Source organism: Aspergillus glaucus (genome assembly GCF_001890805.1).
Source record: "Aspergillus glaucus CBS 516.65 unplaced genomic scaffold ASPGLscaffold_18, whole genome shotgun sequence".
NCBI lineage: Eukaryota > Fungi > Ascomycota > Eurotiomycetes > Eurotiales > Aspergillaceae > Aspergillus > Aspergillus glaucus.
In genome coordinates, this window is record NW_019170470.1 from 430,916 (window position 1) to 455,591 (window position 24,676).

Consider the following 24,676-nt stretch of genomic DNA (forward strand, 5'->3'; position numbering starts at 1 on the left):
ACCGAAACACCAAGCCGTTGAAGCACATGTGTTGGAATAATTGATCTTATGTCGATCTTACGGCGCTAAAAGAAATTGACAAGCTACCCCAATGAAATCTCTTGTGGAAGCCAGAGTTGAGGAGCTAGAACTTCTTATCGATAGCCCACTCATTAAGGACCATGTCGTCAAGGCCACTAGCATACCTTTGGCTACCAGTCGGAGTGCCTATAATGCTTTTGTTTAGGCTGTTTGCAAAGGTTACGAGGTTGCAATCGGCCTGTTCCTCGAGAAGCAAGCCCTATTCAGGACTCGGCTCTTGGCCCCGGCCCCATCTACTCTGTGTAGCTGCCATTTGGGATAATCTCCTTCCAACTCCAGCCAACCCCCCTCCATGGGTCTCATTTATCCAAATAAATGTGGCCTAGTAAAGTCTTCGTACACCCCTTATCGTCGTGGTTGATAGTCAATTCGCATCGCAAGCGGATACCGAGAGACCGACACCGGGAACCAGCAGCCAACCAACAAGGTCACAACACTGTGCATGAGATACTTGGAGGAAATGGAGAGAAGAAGGGAGGATTAAGGAAAAGACTGTATAGTCGGACGGGATTGGGGTCCTCACCTACTACGTAGGCATTACGTCTCTCTTCCCTCATTAGAGATCACTTATATTCCTTATATTCGCTATTAGAAAATCTACAAGTACTCTCAAGTTACTTGCTTTTTATCACTCCCAACTATCGAAATACCTAGTAAGCCATGGCAGAAAAAGAGTAAGTGTCATCTGAGACAGGAGTCACTGATCATCCTTGCTAAGCACCCTTTAAAGAGGCAACTCCGTCTACCGCCAAGCTGTCGAGTCAGACAGGCGTTCCGGCTCAATTGATGCTGACGCCGCTACTCCCTTACCTCCCGAGTAAGTGTCATCCGAAGCAAGCAGAAATCATGCCATTGGGTCATCGCTGCTGAGTGCACTGTAGGAGCAATTCCAATTATCGCCAAGCCATCGATGCGCACAGACGTGCTGGCTCGATTGATGCCGATACCCCGAAATCTTCTCAGAGTCGAGGACCCTCTCGCCAATAGCCGGAAATAGTGGAAGGGAAGCTTGCTGTCAATGCCGCTGTCTTGGGGTCTGTCGGGATGGTGTCGGCATTCGAAAATATGACCTCTGAACTTGGACATCGTCAAGTATGCTGCAATCGACCATAAGATAGCAACTTGTTAGCAGTCTAGCTTCGAATTCCATTGCGAAATATGAATCTGTCTAATAAACTCCAAAAAGTAAATATCATGACAGGACCAATGAATTTATATGGTACGGCAGGATTGGAGAATGACGAGATCAATCTCTTCAAATGAATTCAGGTATCATCGATCAAGAAGCATAGAGCGTTAAATGATGTTGTAGGACATCCGTAGTTGTTCCATCACTTCTCTACTTCAACTTGACAACGATGGTAAAAGGAGAACCCGCACCTCCTCCCCTACCTTCCGAGTAAGTCATCCGAAGCAAAGCCAAAGTTAACTAGCTAACAACCTCCAGCCCCAGCACCCCAGAATTCCGCCAAGCTATCGAAGCACATATACGAGCCGGTACGATCGACACCAATAACATACTCAAAGAACTCGACAAATTCCCACCCCCACAATATCTATCCCCTGGAACGCATGATCGAGGAGCTCAAGTTCCTTCTAAAAGGTCAATTGATCCACGAACGGGGAGGGGAGCATATCGCTAATGCCACTGCTGTACTGAAGGGGTACCAGTCAGGGAGCTTGGAGTGGGCTCTGGGCCATTACTATATATTCAAGGAGGGCAGGAAACTAGCAGGTCCTAGGCCTATGCCGGAGTTTGATGCGAGGAAGGTTTTTTTTTTTTTTGAGGTATTTGCTGGTCCTAGGGGGGGGGGGGGGTTGGATTGAGAAGGTGAGCGCTTTAGGCCAGACATATGGTTTAACGGAGATCTAACATGGTTTATCAAGATGCGGTCAACTTCTCGAACATTATAATCAACGGGCTTTAGTGTACCTACGAGTACTGCACATGCTAACACTTAAGAGGCGAACGCGCTCATCCGTGTCATGGCCGATGGAAGAAATCACCTTGATGATAATCCCTGGTTGTACGATGACTTCGCTTACTCAACGTTTTTGTGACCATCTACCACAATCTTGACTGATTTCTCGACGTACATCTTAAATCATTTTCAATACCTAATGGCTTTGGGAGGTGCAATTGCGTACATAGATAGAGTGGACAAGCTGACACTCACTGTTCAACCCTTTGATCGATTGCTGTGCTTGCAGCGGAAAAAAAAAAAAAAAAAAAAAAAAAAAACCTGGTTCCAGATGGTGTACAACCAAGGATCAGACTCAAAAGAATACAATACAAGAGACAGCTATGGTAATAATATCAATATTTTTGTCTCAGTGAGTTCATTATTCAGTGTACAGCCCTAACACTTCCTTTCTCCCTCCTGTACAAAGAGATCCAGGGAAATGGTGTTATATAGTAAGACTTTATTCACAGATCAATACATTAAAAGAAAATAATAACAATTATTCACAATTTATATAAAAAGTATCACCATATAAAATTCACAGTAGTACCTTACTGAAGTAAAACTACTACCACAATGAATGTTCTCATTCAGCGATCTGTTTTCTCCTTTCAAAAAATTTCTTCCCTCAGAATCCTTCCCTGTCAGCAACCTCTCTTCTCTCTTCCTCTTTCTCTTTCTACTCCGCTTCTTTCCCCCATCTACACCAACTATGCTCAGACGCCATTCAGTCTGCCTCTCCGACATCCCCTCCTTCGCAGATTCTCTCGAACAGGATCCCCTGGGCGAATCTTATCCCCAGACCTCCAAATACGAAAACCCAGACGAAGATACCACCATCTGGACTATACGCAGATCCCCCACTCCGACGATGACGGTAACGACAGCATCAGCATCAGCAACGCCCGCGAAGCCATTTACGAACACGAACACGACCGCTGCGGAGGACAACGAGCACGAGAAGCAGCCTCAAGACACTCCCCAAACCACGTCAGCGAAAAAGAAGAAGAAAAACAAGAAGAAGAAGCCCAAAAGTCGGACTAAGGCAAAGGATAAGCTGGACCAGGACCAGGAGCAGACTGAAGAAGGCAGCACTGTTGAGACTGAGACTGAGAGTCTGCCTCGGCTGGTTCAGCCGATGTCGTTGGGTTCTCCTACGCCATTTATCGTCAACAGTGCGAGTTGGCATAAAGTGGATGAGGTTTGTTTACTTCTTTCACCCTGCAAACTTAGTTGGTGCTTTCTGACCCCTTCAGGCCAAGAATAACGAAGATGGCCTCCAAAAATTCCTCAGCTCCCAGCGTCTCTACACAGGGGACTGTGACAGTCCATCAATAACCGAGTTGACTCCCTCCACGACGACAGATGCTACCGTTCGCGCTGCTAGCATCCATGGCGACAAACCAGCCCAGCAGGAACAACCACAGGAACAGCCGCAACAGCAGCCTTCCAACGTGCCAGAGCAACTTCCTGTTCCTACTGTCTGTCCTGAGCACACACGGATGCTGTGCCAGTTTGTTCCTGGATGCTGCGTGCACAAACCTCGACACTGCCAGTATTGCCCTTTTCCGATGTCGTGTTGCTGTGCCCATCATTCTGGCGATTGTTGCTACTGTGCTTTTTCTCGGGAGCAGGCTTATGAAGGTGGCAGTGGAAATAAGGAAAACGTCAACCCAGAAATGTTTGCTCCAGCTGACCCTAAGCCTGAGACGGCTAGCCAGAAACCTATTATTGTCCTGGAACCAAGCACCAGTGCCAGCGACGGCAGCCTGAGAACGCACACCCTAGCCCTCCTCGAAGCCGGATCCTTCACCGACAGCCGCATCATTCTCGAATCCCCGAGAAACAGCTTCTGCCTCACTTTCCCCGCCCACAAAGCCCTGCTCGCGCGCAGCCCCCGCCTGGCCGCAATTTTCAGCTGCCTCGACCACCAGTCGTCTTCCAACGACAGTAAAAACACAGGCGAGGTCGACATCGAAGCCCTTGTTGGCGAGACCTTTTACATGGTGAAGGCATTCGAAACCGCGCTACAGAATCTCTACGGCCTGCCATTGCTCAACAGGCAGAACCTGCCGCGGTTCACCATGATGGCGATGGGATATACCGACGAAGATGTGCACAGAACGGTGAAGTTTGGAATGAGCGCTGCAACCGCTGATTTTGCAATCTGCTACGCCGTTTCCGGTGCGTTTCTGGGCCTCCCCGAGATCATGGAAACAGGCATGAAGTTGGCGATGGAGTTCGTGGATTGGGATAATATCGAGATGGTGCTTTACTTCGCGCTGTCCGTTTCCAAGTTCATTATTACTTGTCCTGGACATCCGATATCGTTGTCATTTTCAGCGGAACAGGAACTCGTGAATACTTGGATTCCTCGTCTAAGGACGTACCTCTTCACTTTCATAGCCACTTACCTACAGCACCTCCAGCAGAAACAGGAGCCGTTCGAACTTTACGTCTCCGCGCAATCTAAAGGCATGCCCGACCGCATCCCCGAACACCTCCGCAAAGTGCCCGGGAGTATCCTCTCAAACCCCAAGCTAGCAGAGGTCAAGTTCGGATCTTTCGGTTCTGTCGAGGAACAACAGAAACCCAACCCTGAGGTAGTCCTCGTATCCGCCATCTTGATCGGATTACCGTACAAACTCTTGCAAGAGGCGTTTAATATTATGGTGGAGAGAAAAGTGTTGAATGAGAGCCAGGCGAGCACGATTGTTATCGAGAGGGAGGCGAGGAGATTGTACGCGTTGAAGGTCTGGGGAGCGCAGCGGATGGATCATGGTGGCGGTGGTGTTGGAGGTGATGAGGAGGTGAAGGAGTTGGGATATCGCGAGATTGTTACAAGGAAGAATGGTAAGGTTCTGCTGGAGCGGGTGTGGGTTGGTTTGAAATAGATTGTCCTGTCATGTGCCATGTTTTTTATGTATGTGTATTAGATCATCTCTTCTTTTTCTTCTTTTCGGTGTTATCTAAACATTAGATCAAGTTCATCATATCAATGATATAAAATGTAATGCAGCTACACAACAACACCCCCCGACTTCCTCTGCCTCGGCTCCCCCGCCGCCTCAAACCCCCCATCCCCCAACACCCTAATAACCTGCGCCGTACTCTTCCCCAACTCCATCCACGTCACATTATGTCCCCTCCTTTGCATATCTGCCACCGTCGCATTATCAAACGTCCACTCAAACGCTACCTGATTCGGAATAAGCTGGTCATGCAATCTTGGCTGCGCTAGTGCCTCCGCCGCCGAAAGACCCTGATCGACCACGTGGATTATGTTCTGTACTGTGGCTGTGATAATCCGGCTTCCACCTGCGGAGCCTGCGATAAAGAAGAGGGTTCCGTTGCTTGGGTGGGTTATTATTGTGGGAGTTGTGGAGGAGAGGGGGCGTTTGTGTGGGCGGATGTAGTTTGCTTCCGAGGGGATATAGCCGAAGCTGGAGGAGGAGCCGGGGATGGAGAAGTCTGCTCTTTTGTCAGCGGGTTGTTGGATGGGAGAGGAGAGGAAGGGGAAGGGGGGCGTACCGTTCATTTCATTATTCATGACGATGCCGGTTTCGGGGACCATGACTTTTGATCCGAAGAGGGTGTTTACTGTTGTTGTTGTGGAGATTGCAAGGCCGGTGTGGTCGGCTACGGAGATGTGTGAGGTTCCGGGGCTAGGCTTGTCAGATAATGTATTTCCAGTGAGCCAGTTGGAGTGTGGTGACATACGTTTCGATACTCTCGAGTCCTTCGGGGTCATACACGGATACATTTTGTGTCTGATAGTCCAGTATCTTGTTCCGGATTTCGTTGATGGTCGATTGTTTCAAGATGTCTGCTTGGTACTCTGACATTCCATCGACGAAGAATGGATCGCCAAGTAGTGTTCTCTGCGCAAAGTCAGTGATCAACTCACAAACACGGACCAATGGGTCAACAAACCTCTCCATATCCAAACCGAATAGCCTCATCCAACCGGTGCGTACTAAGATTAACACTATCCGGCGCAAAAAAGTCCCCATAACCCTCCAAGATCTTCAAAATACTCAACCCAATAGCACCACTAGTCGGAGCCGTCGTACTAGTCACCGTAAAATTTCGGTAGTCGATCTGCGCCGTGTCGCGGGTGACAGCGGTATAGTCCTGCAGATCATCCAGGGTCATCGTGCCGTTTGCCAATTGCACGGCTCTGATGGTCGCCTCGGCTATGGGTCCGCTGTAAAAGACGTCTGGGCCTTGTTTGGCGATCACTTCGAGGGTGTCTGCGTAGCGTTTGCGCGTCATTGTCTCGCCAAGGACGAGGCGGGTCCCGTGCGGGCAGAAGTCGATTGCCCAGCTGGGGTCGGTGCAGAGAAAATCGTTATTTCCGTCTTCTGCGATGGCGGTGTCTATATAATGGAGGAGGTCCTCGTTGACGGTGAAGCCTTCACGTGCGGTTTGGATCGCGGGTTGGAGGACGGTTGACCATGGGAGAGAGCCGTATTTCTTGTGCAGATATTCGAGGCCTCGCAAGTCACCGGGGACGCCGCTTGCTAGACCCCCTTTCGTGGATGCATCTGTGTTGTTCTCGAACATGTCCTGGAAAGCTGCAGCAGGAGCCGTCTCACGATAGTCAATGGACTCGAATGAACCGTCTGGAGCCCTGACAAGCATAAAGCCGCCTCCACCAATGCCGCTGTGGTACATAGCTACTGTTCCGACGCAAACCGATGTTGCAACCAACTACATAGTCAATTAGTGCCTCGATTCGGACCAACGGACCGGAACGAGATACTCACAGCATCAGCAGCATTCCCGTCCTTCTCTAGCATATCGGTACCATAACGACTACACAGTGCGCTTTCGCTTGCGACTGCTCCCAACTTACCGGCTTCGATTTCACCGGATGCTTCTCCAGAATGCTGCCGGTCGCGTGTAAAGACAGGCGAAGTGTACACGGTTGGCAAGTACACAATAAGCAATACCAGCGATAGAATCGCCGCAGTAGCAACTCTGAAGATTGCCATCTTCGATACGCTTCTTTGTCTGCCGTCGACCTGGGGTTGAAGCTGACCCGAATACAGCGGGAGCTACGCGAATTATATAGGTAAATACCATAACCAAGAAAACCTGAAATGTTCGGAATTTATTGATTACCTTCTGTTTCTCTAGTGAGCCCATTGTCCCTGAATCCCGAACGTGATGATGGTCTTCTGGTTGATATGGACCTTTCCCCACAAATTTCCGGTCGTAACCTGTTGTGGTTCGATGACCGCTGTTTAGCTATGTCTGGTTGTTGATCATAAAGTCAAAATAACCAGAGCTTAATCATTCGACAGGCTAAGATGAAAAAGAAAAAAAGTCGCAGGATGAAAAACCCAGAGCTCATCTCTGGATATACCGGAAGGTCAGGTCTCCGGGACAAAGAGCAAGATAAGACGGTGACAGCGCAATGATAAGCACACCATGTGCTAGAAATTCGCAACCAACTGGAAAGCCGCCCGCATCATGTTCAAACATCCTCGAGCTCACAGTGGTTGAAGAGAGTCCTAGCGTATGATCCCGTGCCTTCGCGCAGGTATGAGCTTATCTGCGGATGCCCAACTATTTTGTTCGGCCTCAACCGGTCCCAACAATCACGTGTCTGTGGGTCATGGTTTGTCAGACCTGAACCTGCCCGGTTTTCAGCAGGCAGATTGATAATAGCATTTATCGGTTCGTCAGTACCGATGGTCTGGCTCGGTTCACGGCACAGCAGCATTTAGCCCGACTGCCATTCTCGCCCACATCACGACGTTCACCCATTCAGGTGGAATCTCGCTTTCCATAGATTCCAGAATCGAAACCACCAGGCGTCGCCCCCAATCGCCAACATACCACCGGTCTGAGAGGAGCTGCAGACCGACGCCGTAGTGTAGAAATAGGATACGAGCCATCCAATCGTCCTCCTGCAACAAGGTGAGAAAGGAATCGCTGACATGGATCGGTAATGCGATAAAACCACCCCGAGCACCGTACATTGGCCAACTGTGAGCGGAATCACTCAACAAGTCCCATGTATTCTTGTAGGGACTTCTCCGGGAATCGCTGCAACTCTCGATGAGCGGATATAATCGTTGAAGTGAATCACTAAGGGCACTTGAAATGTGTCAGCTCAGTACATTGTACAAAATTAGTCAGGAAACAAACCTGTGTATTCGGTGCATGTTTTGATCTTTTATTCTACTCTAAATATTAGCATTCACGCTACAAATCAGTCCACCAGAGGATAAAAGAACTCACTTTTCTCTTGGAGAATCATCCTTTCGGACTGAACCCTGAACATTGAACCACTGCATCATTTCAGGTGAGGGGCTATTTCGCAGTCTCTCCATCAGAAGTGAGCATCCGGTTAGTAACCGCCGCATCTCCAGCACCTGAGAAAGCGCGTTGAAGGCAATGTTGTCCCGCGAGACACTGGGATAGGCGGTTGCAGTTAACATGATAAACACCGAGCTAAGAAAGGCCGGTCCAAAATGGTCAGGCGTCACGTCAACTGTCAAAAGTCGACTAAGCGAAGTGCAAGCACTGGTCTGATACTTCAATCCAAGCTCCAACCAGTAATGAGTCTCGTTGGTTTCGGAGAAAGCAAGATGCATAGCCGACAGGGCCAGCATAGCATCCAGCAAAAACGCATGATTGGCCGCAAATTTCGGAATAACCACTTGATAGTGATAATGGGTGAGTCTACCCTCCGGCATCGAGCGGTACGTCTCGACCATATAATGGTGGAATAGGCGCATCTCCAAGCATCGTAAGTGGTCCGAAGCAAAGGACGACGGCGACTCACTCGTGCCAAAATGTGCATCGCTGCCATCTTTGGGAGTGGAGGATTCCTGGCTGTGAGTGTCATTTCCGGAGCCAGACGGCCAGGTACATTCTTGCTTGCGTTTCAGGCACAAGCCACAAGTGGGCATCACCTCATCGCACTGTCTGAGCGTTAGTCGATTGCATTCACGAAATACGCGGATCCATTAATATGCAGCAGAGACATGTGAATCTGTGAACGGGCCCGTCTGTCATTCCTCGGTGTGGGTATTTCTGGGGTGTACACGGGATGGGATACGCCGTATTCGGTACGCCCGAAACCGCGCCCGCGGAGTTGTCCCCTATATAAAGGGCCACGACCATCCTCATTCCTGTGCAATCCTGCAAAAAAGACGAAACTATGCAATATAACCGACCTTCACATGACCATTCTTGCACTGCACACAGCCCTTCCGGGACTTGGTGTGGCTACGGCGCACTTTGCGCATCTCTTCCGCGAATCCCACGGGGACGGAAGCTCTTCTGCCCAGCAAAAACAGAGGGTCCTGACACACAGTGGGACAGAACTCGATGCGATAAATCCGACCGGAAAAGAGGCAGAGAATGGGATGAGCTGAGAACACGACAGGAATCACGAAAGAAAGCAGCAGCTGAAAGATACTCCGTACTGAGGACTCCCATGTCCTGCAAATGTCTTGCTGCCATGGCATTGGTCCGACTCTGCCGGGCGGTGAGTAGCTGGGACCGATCCCGGTGTATGCGCTTAGTAAGCGGGACTATTGGCTGCAATTGCATAGTAGGGGCAATGGGCATCGCCTATTTGGTGTAGTACGGTGAGAGCAGAAGTACGGGCCTAATGGCTGTCAAGCTAGGTTAATTTATATTAATATATAAGTACGGAGTACGGAGTACGCACAGCTGCACGTCTAGCTATTGGTCTATGTTGAGCTGCATCTAGCGCGGATTGTTCCGCGCTCTTTGCTCCAAGAGCTCTTCCACGTATTCTTGCTTCACGGTAGGACTCAGCCTAGTAGCAGGCTGGTATGTCTGAGAAAAATCAAATCCAGATGATAGAGGTGAAGATTCTGGTCTCAATTCCGCTAAGGCATTGTCAGGAATTACCACGAGAAGGAGCACAACAAGACTCGGAGTCACTTACATTGAGATACCAGGTAAAAAACTGGATCCTGGTCTGGTTTAGCTTGTAGCTGTGAGTTCAGCGCACCCCGCCATTGACTCGGGGTGCGCATGGGGATTGTAAACGGCCGGCCGATCATCGAAGGCAAGATGATGGTAGCTGACGGCCGATATTCCAACCGGTGGATAGTATAGTCGTAGCTACAATGGGCCTGCACAATCAACATCCAGTGATCAAAGTCCAGGTCCGAGAGTTGAAGATTGTTCTTATCACAGTCTTTCTTGACGAGTTCGATGACAGGACAGAGGCCGTGACTTTCATTGTCGACCTCATTTACCACCCAGATGTTGCGAACTGATAGATCATAGCTCGGTTTCTGATATTGAGGGAAAGACGGTAAAGGTCCAGAGAGAGGAGTCGGTGGTGCCAGTGGTTCTGATGGTCTTATGCGCTTGTTCGGGGGTCCAACCGCAGAACTTCTGTCCACGACGACTGCCGGGCTGCTATAGTTAGCCCTGCTCTGGCTTCTGCTATGGTCACTTCTAATGCCATGGATCCGCTCATGGCCTCTGCTTTCTGAGGGCCTGTCACAATTTCCGGTGCCATTGACTTCGGGCCTTGGTTGCTCGTTGGACCTGTGTATCCCCGGGTCATTCCCAGTGCTGCTATCGTCGTCGCTTGAATCCTCCTCTCCACTTTCCTCACTGCTACTTTCGTCGTCATCGCCATTGTCATTATCGTCATTATTCCTAACCTCGGGCTGCTTATTCGTGATCATCGAAGCCATCTTCTCGCGCCCATACTGCTTATGCGCATTGTTGACCTTGTACGCCAGACCCATCAACCCCTCCATGCGAACGTCATTCGTGCGCGCATCTCGGACGAGCGCTGGAAGTTTGTCGAGATTTGACAGCAATAGCTCTTTTAATTCATTCTTCGCTGCTTTGGTCTTGAACGACTTGTGGATTGCGTCGTAGGATTTCATCAACTGCACGATGCCCCGTCTCACGGTTGCGATTTCATCTTCGGATCCGCCAAGGTAGTTTGCGAGGGCCGCTTGGTTCCAGTGTCGGGGTTTTGCTGCGAGCATGGCCTATGTTGGATGGAGGGATAGAGGGAGGGGGGAGGTCGTAGTGGATGGTTGGTGCTACTGTTACTCGAGTATCGGCGGTTAGACTCGTTGCGCAGACCCGGAGGAGGCATTTACCAAATCAGAGGATGAGGATGCAAGGCGCGATCCAAGATGGTATATAATCGAACTGTATAATATGCGACGCGAGATTGCACTACGGCAATTATACACGGGGATCTGTAGTCTTCCTTGCCATTGAGGTTATCGGTTTAGCCTCATCGCTGTTTCGCAAAGCTTCTTATTCCTCTGTGAGGTTATATAGATTATCCTCTCGAGTAGTCAGTGATCGCGTATCACTTGTGAGTGTATAAAGATAATAATATGAAAGAGATCAAAGAGTTGGGTCGTACTGTAGTAGAATCAATGTCGGCGTTGTCGCAGTCGAGATTTGACTTAGTTGATTGATTGCTAGGCCTCGGCGGTGAGTTGCCGCTGTCATTGTCATGGACTTTTGTACTCACGAAAGCTATGCTATGGGACTGGTCAGTATGAAGAAATCTAGACTTTGAATCTACCTGCTCTATTATATGAGAAAGGTCGATGTAGCTGAGTTAAAATCCTAAAATACAGCAAATATATATCCGAGTGTACAGCAGCTTTAGCTTCTGCTTTGGTCGATAAGACAGCAAGAAACACAGCCGATATTAGTTGGAAATGAATGTCCCCCATCAGTAAATAAACCATCAAGTTCCACGGAGTACAAACAGCCAAGTATCGCTGGAAGGAAGGGAAAGGCAAAAAAAAAAACAAAAATATAATTCCGGTACGGGGAATCGAACCCCGAGCTGCCGTGTGAAAGACGGCGATGTTTACCATTACACCATGCCGGAAAGAGTAATCTGTAATGCATTTTCCATAAGTGCTATATAAGCCACATTTATAGTTAATAGCCACAAAAAATACCGAAACCACACCTCGATCTTCCAACTATTAGATAAGTATTATTGAATGAAAAAAATGCCAAAATACAAAGCATTATATAATTATAATAAGTTTGTTTTATTATTCGTGTAATGCATTCCAAATATCCTCTACGTATGGTCAATACTCGAGAACCTGCAAATCCCATAGTCCGCAGATCATGCTCAACCAGAAAAGAACCATTCACCGTTTAGAACCAGTCAGGATAACCCTTCAATGGAATTCCGACCTGAAGCCTTCCCCGTGGAGAACTGGTAACTACACTGTACTCCGTAGTCCTATCGTGGAAGCCCTTTTCCGAGGCAATCCACCAGCTGGCGGTCTGGGCCCGTTACCAATTCCGGGGTAGCAATGGCAACGTCGCGATGGATGGCTTTGATCCCTGAAGCTCTGTACAATGGTTTCCGATGAAGCGGTGTGCCCAGATTTTTAAATAGGGAGGGTTTTTATTTGTTACTCAAACTAGTCTCCCAAGTCATCCCCCTTCCTTCTTTCCTCCTCCATTCACGACATCTACATCCACCATGTCCGTCTCCAAGCTTCGAATCGGCTGCGCTGGTCTCGGCCGCATGGGAAAGCGCCATGCCCTAAACTTCCTCGAACGCACTCCTCGCGCAGAACTGGTCGCTGCAAGCACGCCTGATGATACTGAGATCGAATGGGCAAAGGAGCACCTTGCTCCGTACGGCGTCAAGTTGTACAAGAACTACGATGACATGCTGAAGCACGAGGGATTAGAAGCTGTGGTTGTCGCTTCTGCGACGGCCGTCCACGCCGAACAAGCTATCAAGGCGATTGACGTTGAGAAGCATGTTCTTTGCGAGAAGCCCCTTTCGACGAATGTTGAGATTGTATGTCTTCACCACCCATATTCCCAGAGTACATTGATCAACCGCTAACGGTACACGACAATAGTCGCAACAAGTCCTCGACGCAGCCGCCAAAAAGCCCCATCTCAAAGTAATGTGCGGTTTCTCCCGCCGCTTCGACGCCTCCTACCGCGATGCCCACCGCAAAATGACCACCGGCGACCTAGGCTCCCCCTCCGTCCTGCGCAGCCAAACATGCGACAAGCTCGACCCGTCGGGCTTCTTCGTCGCCTACGCCCAGTTCTCCGGCGGCATTTTCGTCGACTGCTCCATCCACGACATCGATCTGGCACTCTGGTTCTTCGGACAGGATGGCAAGGTCAAGTCCGTGTCCGCGGTGGGCATCACGGCCGTCGAACCAGACCTGCGCAAGCACAACGATCGCGATAACGCCGTCGGCCTGGTCGAATTTTATAACGGCAAGATGGCGTATTTCTACGCTTCACGGATGATGGCTGCGGGGCAAGAGGATACAACCGAGATCATCGGGACGAAGGGCAAGGTTACCGTCAACGCGCAGCCGCAGATTAACCTGGTCAACACTTATGATAACGGGGGCGTACATCGGGAAATCCCGCAGCATTACTACGACCGGTTCGAGTATGCTTTTGTTACGGAGGCGAATGAGTTCACGGCGTCGTGTTTGGAAAACAAGCCTGTGCCGTTGAAGTTGGAGGGTGCTGTGCAAGCTGTTCGCATTGGAGCTGCGTTGCAGGAGTCGTTGATTACGGGGCAGAAGATTTTCTTTGAGGAGGATGGGAGTCGGGCGAATAAATCGAGGTTGTAAGCTTAATAGTCTGTTGATAGACTTCGTGCACCTTTCATACCCTACATCATACTGTATGATCACCACCTACTACAATATCTTACGCATAGCCATAGCAATATTCTACTGCAATATACCCGTTCTATCCGATAGAGCATCAGTTATTGGTTATCCTGCACTCAAGCTCTACTCTGTAGGCTCTCGGAAACTCGGTGCCACTGTCGGGAACCCGATTCCGAGAGCCGTTGCCGTCACAGATAGGCTCATACAGTAGCACGATCGCCAAAAGAAGATGTCAAACTTAAGATAATCTTAATCAATCTACACTGTCTACAATGGTACTCCATGGAGTACAGGAAATAAAAGAATCATGGAAATCATTCATTGAAAACTCGTAAATCATCGCTTATATCATGCAGAAAGAAACCGTGAACAGTAACGGTAATCTGAACAAAAAACAAAAGCCATCCCTATACAAAAACGATTCCAAACCAAGCATCTACCACTTGAGAACCTTCGTGGGGAAGTACTCGTTGATGAGCTCCATGTAGTAGGGCTTCAGCTCCTCCACACTGGGAATGCCATCGCTCTTGCTGTAAAGGTCATACGGGTTAAATGCCTTGACAGCGCGAAGCATATCCTTGTCATGGTCGTCCATGAGCTCGTAGTACGCACCAGTGTTGTGCCAGGGGTAGAACGAGTGGTAGCGGATCATGGCGAGCGCCTCAGCGGGCAGGACAGACTGCTCCTTGGCAACGTGGTAGAGGTACTCATCGTGACCCCACGAGAGCATGACATTGTCCAGCCCGCAGCCGGGGGTGTAGATACCGAACTTGGAGCTGTATATGGGGTCGTAGTAGTCCGGGTTGTCCTTGAAGGACTCGGAGCCGTAGATGATGCGGTCGTCGAAACCAAGACCGACGGGGAATGTGTCACCAACGACATCCCACTGGCCCTGTGCGTCGAAAAAGTAAAGCAACTTGCCCAGGTCGTGGATGAGGCCGGTCAGCTGCATCCAGCGGGGCTTGCCGTCGCGGCGGATGGCTTCTGCGGACTGGAGGAGGTGCTCGATCTGGGAGAGGCTGGTGTCTGGGTCGGACTCGTCGATGAGGGTGTTGAGTTTCTCCATGGCTTCCCAGATGGTCATTTCGGCGCGGGTCTTGGAGTGGAACATGTTGCGAGCTTTGAGGTTGTAGGCCACTGTTTGCTTGGTGTGTTGTTCCTTGTAGAAGTTCTTGACCCGGTCACAGGCGTCTTCGTATTGGCGGAACTGGGTCTTGTCCTTGTCCTGGTCGAACTCGGATTGTTCGTAGAGACCCTTCTCCTCTTGTTGTTTCTTCTCAGCGGCTTGCTGCTTCTTCAGGGTGTCCTTGAGGACGTTGACGTCGTCGATGGCGTCGGACAGGTCCTCGAGGGCGTGGCCGTCCCGCTTAGAGAAGACGGGAGTGGCGGGGGGTGCGTCAACTGCTGCTGGTGCCATTGTGATTATATTTTGTTCGCAATGAAAAAGACTTTTGATGGATCGTGTTTAGTAAAAGAGTTGATGTTGTTGATGGAGTCAACCTGGGGTCTGACTGGTGATATATATGACAATAGATCTCCCACCAAAGCACGACTCATGCAAGAATTTCACACACAGGAGTCGCCACGGGCCTCAGAATCCGTTAGAGTAACGAATCCCACGCCCGGAGATCCCTTGAGGCTTCATTCCTCCAGATCGACCAGCCCTTTCATTCCCCGGATTCAAGATTCCGCCGCAGTGGAACCGCGGAGGGAAAGTCTCTCCATGGATGCAGTGGCGGGTTTCGCCTGGATTCTGGTTTCCGAGGGCGCGGGATGGCCGAAAGGGGAAATTATGCTATCTTGCATCAGTTTGAATCTTAATTTGAGTTGCACGGGATGATATCACATACTCACGGACCGGGTCAATCAGGACTCGGATTTCAAATCGAGAAGGCATCTTTCGGCGAGTGTTGCTGAGGTTCTTGACGGCTATCCAGAAGGAGAAAAGGTACCCGACACAGTCGGGATGCTGAGTAAGAAGTGCATGGGTTGTACTAGACCCTCGTCGACATGGGGGAATTGCAATAGCGGGGATGAGGGGATGGAGGGGTAATAGACCGTCCTTTTCAGCACGTCTTTTCTCTTCTCTTTTCATACTCATTCTTCATTCTTTCCACAATAATACTATTCTCTAAGATATCCTCACAATGACTGCTGCTGCGGACGTGCGATTCAAGCTCAACACTGGAGCTGAGATTCCCGCCTTGGGACTGGGTATGCGATAGCAGAGACCATTGTTTTTTGCACCCTCTAATTCTGTACAGGAACTTGGCAATCCGCCCCCGGTGAAGTCGAAAGAGCCGTCTTCCACGCTATCAAGGCTGGTTACCGTCACATCGATGGCGCATGCTGCTACCAGAACGAAGAGGAGGTCGGAAAGGGTATCAAGGATGCCATTGACGCCGGCCTCGTCAAGCGGGAGGAGTTGTTCGTGACCACCAAGCTGTGGTGCACATTCCACTCTCGCGTGGAGGAGGCATTGGACGAGAGTTTGAAGAAGCTGGGCTTGGACTACTTGGACCTGTACCTTGTTCACTGGCCGTTGGCTATGAATCCTAATGGTGAGCTTGCCTTGTCACTCTACGAGATATTTGCGCAGTTTCTAACGACGATGACAGGAAACCACCCCCTCTTCCCCAAGCACGAAGACGGTTCCCGCGATATCGTTCACTCGCACTCCCATGTCACCACCTGGAAGAGCATGGAGAAGCTCCTGACCACCAGCAAGGTCAAGGCCATTGGTGTCTCCAACTACAGTGTGAAGTACCTCGAGGAGCTTCTGCCCCAGGCTACCGTTGCCCCGGCTGTCAACCAGATCGAGAACCACCCCTCCCTCCCACAGCAGGAGATCGTCGACTTCTGCAAGGAGAAGGGTATCGTTATCACTGCATACAGTCCTCTGGGCAGCACAGGTAGCCCGCTTTTCACGGCAGCGCCGATTGTCGAAGTGGCCCAGAAGCGAGGCGTTACTCCGGCTACTGTTCTCCTGAGCTGGCACAGTGAGTGCACCAATTTCCATCGTCATACAATTCAAAGAAGTGTGAGCAATGTTAACAATTTCGATCTAGTTGCCCGTGGTTCCTCCGTCCTCGCCAAATCCGTCACCCCCTCTCGTATCGAAGACAACCGGAAACTGATCCACCTGGATGACTCGGATATCGCAACCATCGCCAATTACAGTGACGACCTTGCCGCAAAACAAGCGTTCCAGCGTTTCATCTTCCCTCCGTTTGGCGTTGACTTTGGATTCCCCGACAAGGTTGGCAAGCTCTAAGCGTGTAGATTGAAGGGCTGTATTATGACTGCTATGGAATTGGAAATAGACCAGATGTAAATAGACATGGCTTATGAAAATACCAATGAATATTGCTGCATATGTTTTGTGAATGGTTGTAGAGCATCTCAACTCTACTCTGTACTGTCACTGTACCGATATGGCAATTGGCCTGTGCATTCTCCACTATTTTTTACCTTCTCCAATTCACGTCCCGATTTTGACAGCAGTCAAAACAGTCCACTGGGCATGGTGAATACAATTGGAGCTCAATTTTAGAGCTCAAGATTCACTTAATATATTGTGTTATAAGCCTGCTGTGTTATCCCTCTGCAGGCATGTTCCTTTGCTGAGCATGCTGAAGCAAGACCCGGATGGCGTTGGAATAGCTGGGTGGCACTAACGGATTTTGCCTGCAAGCTGGTTTGTCTTTCCCTTATTTTTCCTATGGTATACCTCAATTTTGAAAGAGGATATCGCTGACCCTGAGCCTTTTCAGCACCAGCAGATTCAACACCTTCCTCTTCGCGACCTAGCTTTACCATGCCGAATACCGCGTACCGCGAATAATCAACATAGTCGAACAATCGAATCGAACCGAATAAAACGCATAAGAACTTAGATCCCAATCCCACAAAAATGCAGACGCGCAGCCAAAAGCGGAAGATGGTAGCTGCCGTCAACACAGACGCATACCAGCCATTCAACGACGAGATCTACCTAAACACGGTCGAAAACATCCTCTCCGACGAACATACCTACAACACCAGCTTTGACGAGTACAAGTCAAGTTTAATGGGAATTGGCGAAGGTGGGGAAGAAGTGCAGATGCAAGGGTTAGACGGCGCGCGCGACGATGAGCCTACATATGAGCGGTCTACAAGTACGTCGGAGGAAACGGGTAATAATGATACAAATAATGGACGGGCGCAGCTTTCGGGGAAGAGGAAGTCGCCTTATTTCGCGTCGGGTCGTGTTACACGCGCAAAGGCTGCTGCGGCACAGAAATTGACTACAAGGATTGTGGAGGATCAGAGTGAGAGTGAAACTGAATTAGGGGTAGAATCGGAGTTTGCTACGCTTGTGCATGAGCCAGAGCTTGCACCTGAACTTGAACCTATGCCCGAGCGTGAGCCAGAACCTGAGCTTGCACCCGAACCTGTGCCTGCGCATGAGCCTGGCCCTGAGCTGGAGCCAGAACCGGAGCCGGAGCCGGAGCCGAAGCCAGAGCCAGAGCCAGAGCTTGCACCTGAACCCGAACCTGAACCTGCGCCTGAACCCGAGCCCGAGCCTGAGCCCAAGGCAGATGCCATGAATCTCGACAAGGCGGATTATGACGGCGAGATGGAAATAGACGCTGTTCCTGTTCCCCAGAATGACGGCGTCCACGAAACCGAGCCAAACAACAATCTACCCGTCGACAAAGCCGGTCTCGCGGAAGACAGAATACTAGCATCTCTCGGACCGGACCAGCAATCCGAGTTGCTTGGATTCATAGAGTCGCATCCTTTTATGAAGGGACATGGATATCCGGTTGGACGGTGCGCCAGGCAGCAATTCGTGGGCGATGTGCGTGGGAAGGCGTGTGCGCTGAGATTAAACCAGTCTGCCGTCGACGAGCTAGTGAGGTTCATCAGAAGGATCTATCTCGAGACCTGGGCAGAGGGACATGGTGCCGACGACTATCTTTCGGAGTTTGGAGAAGAATTTGACGAGGAAGATGAGGCCTTGTTCAAGAAGGAACGGAAGAGGAAGAGACGCGCCGAAAAGAACAAGGATAAGCCCAAGAAGAGCAAGAAGGAGAGGCGATCGAGGCTAGAGAACGGCACGATCCAAGCTGAGGCCGAAAAACCCGAAATCATCAATATTGAAGATACAGCGAGCGTTCTGCCAAACCACGCGCCTCAGGTAATCGTGGATGATGATCTGATAGCTATTACTCCGCCCAAGTCGCCTGAGTCTACCAAAAAGGACGCTGCCTCAAAATGTGAGTCCAACCACGACAATATTGCTCCTGCTACGTCGACCCACAGCAGCCCCAGCAAAAGCAGATATTCTGATCTGGGATCAGAAACGGATCCGATTCCTCTTGATGACGAGGCCGAAAATGAAGATAAACGGACTGTCACAGAAACAGATGCCCAGAAATCTACTGCCGCACAACCAGCTCAATTGACAGCTCTCCCCGAGAGGATCCGTGTGAACGGCAAACCTCATGAAAAGAACTATCTTGCCGACTGGGACCTAGGCCTACGGGATCACACAATCTCGCTTGACAATGATGACAACGATAATGTGGACGATGCCGACGAACCGGGGGCCACTGAGGAAGCTATTGCTTCTCCCAAGCCACCGAAGTCGACGCGGAAACCAAAGAAGAACGAAAGAAAGCCTCGTGAAGGCATGCACAACGTCAGCGAGAAAAATACTCCCAAGTTTTATCTTAGCAACGAAGCGGTCACTGTTGTTGACCCCGCGCTGTTTGAGCCGAAGACGAAAAAGACACGAGCAGAAAGGGAGAGACAAAGGTTTCCAGATGTCGACGAAATTCTTGCCACCACGACTCTGCCCGGAGTGATGTCGGCGGAGGAGAAGAAAAGAGAAAAGAACCGGCGCAAGCGTCAGAAGCGAAAACAAAAGAAGCGAGATTTGAAGAATCAAGAGCAATCTGAACAGCAGTCTGGGAGGCAACTTGAGAAGTTCCAACCTGATCCTAAGGAGAATGCTGAAAACCACCGTCCGATTCCGGACGACCCTGAAGACGAATCAATGGATTATTCAAATATCTTGGAGGATCCACATTGGGACTTGGATTTATAAAAACCGAGGATTCGCACCGTGTAATTGCGGGCGAGGAGGTGAGATCCAAATATTTTGATACTTCACAGAAGAAGAAAACTATCAAAAAACCGTGCATTTGCAACAAACCCGAATACCACCCTACGAAACAAAAGAATACAATGCCAGAGGAAACACGTCTTCTTCTGGAAAAGCTCGATTTGTCTTCCGACTTTCTTTGTTCCGACTCAGATACGTGTCTTAGTGATGTGCATAGTTCTATTGCTGGAGATGAGGAGACCAATTCCCATTCAGCTGTTGTCCCGAGAACTCCAACCAAAAAGAGTGTACCTCAGCCTGTTAAATTGTCGCGCTCCAAAATCCCCAAGATATCGCCTTATTTCCCGAACCCTCTTATTGAGCCTGAATCGTGTCTTCCATTTCCGCCAATTGATGCTCCATCGTTTGGCCTGATCCAGGAGCAGCTCGCCCACGATCCCTTTCGACTACTCATTGCTACCATTTTCCTGAACCGAACCAGAGGCGGAGTTGCTATCCCGGTTCTTTTTCAAGTTTTCAATCGGTACCCTACAGTGGAAGCCATGGCCGCAGCAGAGCTATCTGAACTGGTGTCCATGATGCACAGTTTGGGTTTCCAGAATCAACGTGCAAAGAAATGTATTAGTCTAGCACAGACATGGCTTGCCAATCCTCCCACCAAAGGAAAACGATATCGCGAACTCCACTACCCCCGCAAAATGGACGGAAGAGACATTAGCCAGGACGAGTGTATTGACGACAATGACCCCAGAGTAGCCTGGGAAATTGCACACCTCCCCGGCGTGGGCGCTTACTCCTTGGATAGCTGGCGGATCTTCTGCCGAGACGAACTACGAGGGCTTGCACGGGACTGGAACGGAACAGGCGCACAGACATCGGACTTTATACCGGAATGGAAATCGGTTCTACCCCACGACAAGGAATTGCGCGCATATTTGACCTGGATGTGGCTCAAGGAGAGATGGGCCTGGGACCGGGAAACGGGGGAGAGGACGAGGGCGAGTGAGAAGATGATGCGAGCGGCACGGAGAGGAGGGGTGGCGCATGAGGAGGAGGGGAATTGGGTATTGGAGATGTCACCGATGAAGAAGGTTGCGAATGGGCTGACATGACATGACTTGCATCTGTATTTTGCATCTCGTTGGAGTTTTTTTTTGGTCATTTACCTTGGATTGATACCCTGTACAATAGTTAGCTTAAAATATCTTGATACCTGAACCACGGAGTGACTGCCTTGGGCATCAATATGGCCGCCATCTCGCCAATCTATGGTTCTGTCATGATTCATATGCCCAGAGATTAATCTACCTGTGAGATCTATTTCTTCTATAGCAACTTCCTTTATATAAAACCTGTGGAATACTTATACGTCCACGTCAGTTGCCGCGGCGAAAGACATCGAAGCGCCTCACCGCCAACATCCCACGATACTCGCGTCTGTTCTTTTCTTCTCTCTTCTTTCTTCTTTCTTCCATTCTTCCTACCTTCATCACTATCGTTGTTTTTCATTTGTATTTCATTTTATCCTTTCATTTCTTATTCCTGCTTTATCCTGCCCTCCCCGACGGGATGTCGCACCCTTCGCAGCTCAGCAGCAGCGGCATCCGAATCAAGTGACTCAATACCACCCCCGAGCGCCTTTCATCCGGCCAGTGAGATCCCAGTGTCCTACAGAACGTCTAAGCGCCAAATAAGACTGCGATAAAGAGAGACAAGAGTGGAAGACAAAGAGACGGAAGAGAATTGAGTATAGGGAACTTCACTTTGCACTGCTGGAGTGTGACCTGAGTGCTCGTCCGACCTCTTTCTCTATTCACTCTTTCTATCTGTCTTCAGCAGCAAGTCTGCTACCCGGAATCCGATTTCGAATCCTCCGAAAAGAAAAGCACGCCTGCGTTTTTTTGTTGATTTTGATTCATTTCTTGTTTTGATCATACGAGGTAACTAAACGGATCACACCAAACCGATCCCGGTGGGATAGAAAGATTTTTTGGAAAACAGGGACACTTCGTTGTTCATCTTGTTGCCCATCATGTCGAACCCACTACATATCATGCTACCATTGAGACTAAATGAACGTGATCGCGACAGGAACCGCCATAGAAAACACCGAACCTCCTCTTCCTCTTCGTCCCAACCCACACATCGTCATCGCAAACACCGTTCGTCCTACGGTTCCACCCGTTCGTCAACCAGGGATCCAGAACGGGAATATTCCACAGCTCAGTCCTCCACACCGTCCACTTCTCCCACCAGTTCACGCAGATTCTCGATGCCGGCCGTCGACAATCCAGCGGCCTCGTTTCTCGAGTCGAGAACGAGTGTGCCGTACCCGAACTTCTCCAAAGCCCATAGCAAGGAATTCGTTGGAGGTCCGGACCCTCCTACGCCCGATCCGACCGATTTGACAGAGACGCCGCAGAAGGAGGATCGCCATCACACGGAGAACGGCAACAGCAATAACAATCATCATCATGCACCTCCCAGCCCTCCGTTGACAGGCCTGGATCAGCAATCGCGGAAAGGGAGCTCCGTGGGCGACAAACAGGAGAAGAAAGAGGAGAGCACAGAAAGACCCAAGGCCAAGATCCGCATCCGAACCGGGTCGAATCGATCGTCGTCAAGCCTGCGCTCAAAGGAAGAAGAGGGCAGACCAACCAGAACGATGCGACCGGAGACCCCGAAATCTAAGATGTCCAGCAGTTATGAAAGAGATATGCCTTCTAGGACAGCCAGCCATAAACCATCCAGATCTAAGGTTACGGAGGAAACTACGTTGCCCAAGCGAGCGTCTACTCATAGGGATGTTAGGTCTCCGCCTCGATCGCCAGCGGCAGCTGGGTCCGCCAACGGCTCAGATGCTACCATCGGGCCGCAGTATAGATCCAGCGGTTCTCGGAGAGTGAAGACGCCAGACAAGCCACCGTCTCGGACTCAGAATCGGTCGTCGACGTCGTCACCCTACCACCACCGTCATCACAACAGTTCAGGCTACCGCACCCCGGCCGATGCTGCGTACGACCATGGACGACCTCCTACCACTAATTCCGGCTTTGGTGCTCCTCCCCCACCTCCCCCGCCGCCGGAGATGCCTGCATCCATTCCGAGAGTGGACTATCTGCTTCAGAACGGTGGATTGGATCGTCACACTCACAAAACCCTCCTACTGGGATCGCACTACCGGGATATCGCACCCCCTCCATCGTACCAACCGCATATCGCAGCACGCAGGATTTTTGAGCCATTTGGCAGCCTCTTGGATGAGTACCAGAATGTCATGACAAAGAATGGATCGCTTGCTGTGGCGACTGGATATCGATCGGTCGCTCGTCGCTTGCTAGACCGTCTGGAGGCCGTCTTTGCCCGTGATATTTCGTGTGAATCGTGCAATTGCTTGATGTGTGAAAACGAAGATATAACAGAGCCCCATCCGGGCGTCAGTTGGGGAGAAGTTTTGGAGCTGGTCTCGGGCCGCAAGGAGCTCCCTACGTGGCCACCATTTATGATGGCGCCGTCTGTCGTCGATGCTGGAGCCTCAGGCGAAGAGCATATTCCCATGCAGAAGATGGACATTGACATTCCGGAGGAATATCGTGAGCACTACGTTCGGCAGTCTCGCAAGACCAAGCTCGCCGTCGACAAGTGGCTCGGTGAGCAGGCAGGACAAGCTACCAGCGCACCGGATGCCGTGGACGATGATACATTGACGTTTGCTATGCTGACGCACCTGGGATCTGAGCAGCGTCAGCTCTTCTGTTCACTCCTGGGCATTTCGTCTATCTCGCCGGCTCCCAGTGCTGTTGGCGGACCATCTCGCTCGCGCCCGCACGCCCTGGTCTCATCTGCGTCTGCTATTCAGCGACTATATCGACTTTCATCTCTTCCGCGTGACCCTGAGACGGCCATCTATATGCTCAACAACCCAGGCATTCACCACGTTTTGGCAACGCTATCCGCTATCAGTGACGATGAATGGGACATTCTGATTTCTGGTCGTTTTGATGGCTTCCTCCGGAGCGGCGCAGAAGATGCGATCCCGCCAGTCTCAGGCTCTACCCCACGTTGGGGAAGTCGCTCAAACACGCCCTTCAGTGCGTCTCGGGGACCGACTCCTGGTATGGACAGAGCAGCCAGTCAGCCGCACAGCATGACCTCTAACCCTGCATTGTCCGGCGGACCCATCACTATAGACGAGGAGATGGAAATTGCTGCCTTGGCTGAGGTGGAACGTGAAATCTATCTTGGAATGGAAGCTCTCGAAGATGCGTTTGAAGCCCTGCACTGCAAGGCGGAGACAGTTCGACAAACGCTACGGGAACGAGGAGCTGGTCTGTCTGTCGCCAACCAAAACCGTCGTGGATCCTACGTCGAAGCTCGCATGGGCACGCCTTCCGCAGTGGGCAACGGATTCGATAGCGGACCGGAGGATGAATTCCTGGACGATGGCATCTCGCTTGCACCGGATGATTCAGCAAGTAACATCAGTTCGAACCGACGACGCCGGCCCAAGCGCCGTACCGAGCGACGTACTCCTGCCCCTGTCGAGGAAGAAGACGAGGGTGAAGAGGAGCCGCACATAAGTCGGCGAGATCGAGAACGTGGATCGCGGAGGAGATGAACTTGAAGTGAATTTGAACAGAATGGACTTTAACCCTCAGCATAAAAGAAAAAAGAAAATTTGAAGCAACAACCATGATTGATACCCATCTTTGACCGGCTCTTGGATCTGCATGTGGAGGGTTTGACTACGATAACGAAACGAATCTACTGACGAGGAATGGAATAAATGATCTATGAATTGAGACGAGACATATCTGCTATATGCGCTGCTTTGATGTATGTAGATGCTTCAA

General features: G+C 50.4%; 11 protein-coding genes and 1 non-coding gene across 12 annotated transcripts; 7 read left to right on the forward strand and 5 right to left on the reverse strand.

Moving 5' to 3' along the window:
* The first annotated feature begins 694 nt into the window (after window positions 1–694).
* ASPGLDRAFT_50197 (uncharacterized protein) lies at window positions 695–1,239 on the forward strand. Its single transcript, XM_022547258.1, has 3 exons — window positions 695–755; window positions 812–898; window positions 963–1,239. The coding sequence occupies exons 1-3, from the start codon at window positions 742–744 to the stop codon at window positions 1,066–1,068; spliced, it is 207 nt and encodes a 68-aa protein (XP_022398357.1). The 5' UTR covers window positions 695–741; the 3' UTR covers window positions 1,069–1,239.
* Window positions 1,240–2,757: 1,518 nt separating this feature from the next.
* On the forward strand, window positions 2,758–4,939 carry ASPGLDRAFT_28031 (uncharacterized protein; the record flags this gene model as incomplete). The annotated part of the gene is made up of 2 exons (XM_022543715.1): window positions 2,758–3,246; window positions 3,302–4,939. The coding sequence occupies 2 exons, from the start codon at window positions 2,758–2,760 to the stop codon at window positions 4,937–4,939; spliced, it is 2,127 nt and encodes a 708-aa protein (XP_022398358.1).
* Window positions 4,940–5,064: 125 nt separating this feature from the next.
* On the reverse strand, window positions 5,065–7,042 carry ASPGLDRAFT_37974 (gamma-glutamyltransferase; the record flags this gene model as incomplete). Its single annotated transcript, XM_022544887.1, has 5 exons — window positions 5,065–5,516; window positions 5,577–5,710; window positions 5,766–5,926; window positions 5,979–6,758; window positions 6,815–7,042. The coding sequence occupies 5 exons, from the start codon at window positions 7,040–7,042 to the stop codon at window positions 5,065–5,067; spliced, it is 1,755 nt and encodes a 584-aa protein (XP_022398359.1).
* Window positions 7,043–7,759: 717 nt separating this feature from the next.
* Window positions 7,760–9,310, reverse strand: ASPGLDRAFT_37975 (uncharacterized protein; the record flags this gene model as incomplete). Its single annotated transcript, XM_022544888.1, has 4 exons — window positions 7,760–8,153; window positions 8,205–8,237; window positions 8,298–8,983; window positions 9,239–9,310. 4 exons carry the CDS (start codon window positions 9,308–9,310, stop codon window positions 7,760–7,762), a joined length of 1,185 nt encoding a protein of 394 aa, XP_022398360.1.
* A 466-nt stretch (window positions 9,311–9,776) lies between these two features.
* ASPGLDRAFT_28034 (uncharacterized protein) lies at window positions 9,777–11,050 on the reverse strand (the record flags this gene model as incomplete). Its single annotated transcript, XM_022543716.1, has 2 exons — window positions 9,777–9,922; window positions 9,982–11,050. 2 exons carry the CDS (start codon window positions 11,048–11,050, stop codon window positions 9,777–9,779), a joined length of 1,215 nt encoding a protein of 404 aa, XP_022398361.1.
* An 800-nt stretch (window positions 11,051–11,850) lies between these two features.
* Window positions 11,851–11,922, reverse strand: ASPGLDRAFT_t131. The gene has a single exon. It is a non-coding gene; the product is annotated as a tRNA-Glu (tRNA).
* Window positions 11,923–12,477: 555 nt separating this feature from the next.
* ASPGLDRAFT_60144 (putative NAD binding Rossmann fold oxidoreductase) lies at window positions 12,478–13,669 on the forward strand (the record flags this gene model as incomplete). The annotated part of the gene is made up of 2 exons (XM_022548425.1): window positions 12,478–12,864; window positions 12,929–13,669. The coding sequence occupies exons 1-2, from the start codon at window positions 12,538–12,540 to the stop codon at window positions 13,667–13,669; spliced, it is 1,068 nt and encodes a 355-aa protein (XP_022398362.1). The 5' UTR covers window positions 12,478–12,537.
* Window positions 13,670–13,942: 273 nt separating this feature from the next.
* On the reverse strand, window positions 13,943–15,458 carry ASPGLDRAFT_50206 (inositol oxygenase). The gene has a single exon (XM_022547259.1). The coding sequence runs from the start codon at window positions 15,126–15,128 to the stop codon at window positions 14,148–14,150; it is 981 nt and encodes a 326-aa protein (XP_022398363.1). The 5' UTR covers window positions 15,129–15,458; the 3' UTR covers window positions 13,943–14,147.
* A 32-nt stretch (window positions 15,459–15,490) lies between these two features.
* Window positions 15,491–17,073, forward strand: ASPGLDRAFT_176750 (putative glycerol dehydrogenase). The gene is made up of 4 exons (XM_022542879.1): window positions 15,491–15,925; window positions 15,976–16,272; window positions 16,330–16,710; window positions 16,780–17,073. The coding sequence occupies exons 1-4, from the start codon at window positions 15,859–15,861 to the stop codon at window positions 16,983–16,985; spliced, it is 951 nt and encodes a 316-aa protein (XP_022398364.1). The 5' UTR covers window positions 15,491–15,858; the 3' UTR covers window positions 16,986–17,073.
* A 141-nt stretch (window positions 17,074–17,214) lies between these two features.
* On the forward strand, window positions 17,215–19,918 carry ASPGLDRAFT_642140 (uncharacterized protein). Its single transcript, XM_022548745.1, has 2 exons — window positions 17,215–17,408; window positions 17,485–19,918. The coding sequence occupies exon 2, from the start codon at window positions 17,625–17,627 to the stop codon at window positions 19,803–19,805; it is 2,181 nt and encodes a 726-aa protein (XP_022398365.1). The 5' UTR covers window positions 17,215–17,408; window positions 17,485–17,624; the 3' UTR covers window positions 19,806–19,918.
* A 27-nt stretch (window positions 19,919–19,945) lies between these two features.
* On the forward strand, window positions 19,946–20,935 carry ASPGLDRAFT_132149 (uncharacterized protein; the record flags this gene model as incomplete). Its single annotated transcript, XM_022541103.1, has 1 exon — window positions 19,946–20,935. One exon carries the CDS (start codon window positions 19,946–19,948, stop codon window positions 20,933–20,935), a length of 990 nt encoding a protein of 329 aa, XP_022398366.1.
* Window positions 20,936–21,855: 920 nt separating this feature from the next.
* On the forward strand, window positions 21,856–24,441 carry ASPGLDRAFT_132045 (uncharacterized protein; the record flags this gene model as incomplete). Its single annotated transcript, XM_022541095.1, has 1 exon — window positions 21,856–24,441. The coding sequence occupies one exon, from the start codon at window positions 21,856–21,858 to the stop codon at window positions 24,439–24,441; it is 2,586 nt and encodes an 861-aa protein (XP_022398367.1).
* Window positions 24,442–24,676: the final 235 nt, after the last annotated feature.

Coding starts and splice junctions, on each gene's coding strand:
- ASPGLDRAFT_50197 (XM_022547258.1), top strand. Junction 899..962: donor GCTACTCCCTTACCTCCCGA/GTAAGTGTCATC, acceptor AGTGCACTGTAG/GAGCAATTCCAATTATCGCC.
- ASPGLDRAFT_50206 (XM_022547259.1), bottom strand. CDS start 15,128: ATGGCACCAGCAGCAGTTGACGCACCCCCCGCCACTCCCGTCTTCTCT.
- ASPGLDRAFT_176750 (XM_022542879.1), top strand. CDS start 15,859: ATGACTGCTGCTGCGGACGTGCGATTCAAGCTCAACACTGGAGCTGAG. Junction 15,926..15,975: donor GATTCCCGCCTTGGGACTGG/GTATGCGATAGC, acceptor AATTCTGTACAG/GAACTTGGCAATCCGCCCCC. Junction 16,273..16,329: donor GTTGGCTATGAATCCTAATG/GTGAGCTTGCCT, acceptor CGACGATGACAG/GAAACCACCCCCTCTTCCCC.
- ASPGLDRAFT_642140 (XM_022548745.1), top strand. CDS start 17,625: ATGCAGACGCGCAGCCAAAAGCGGAAGATGGTAGCTGCCGTCAACACA.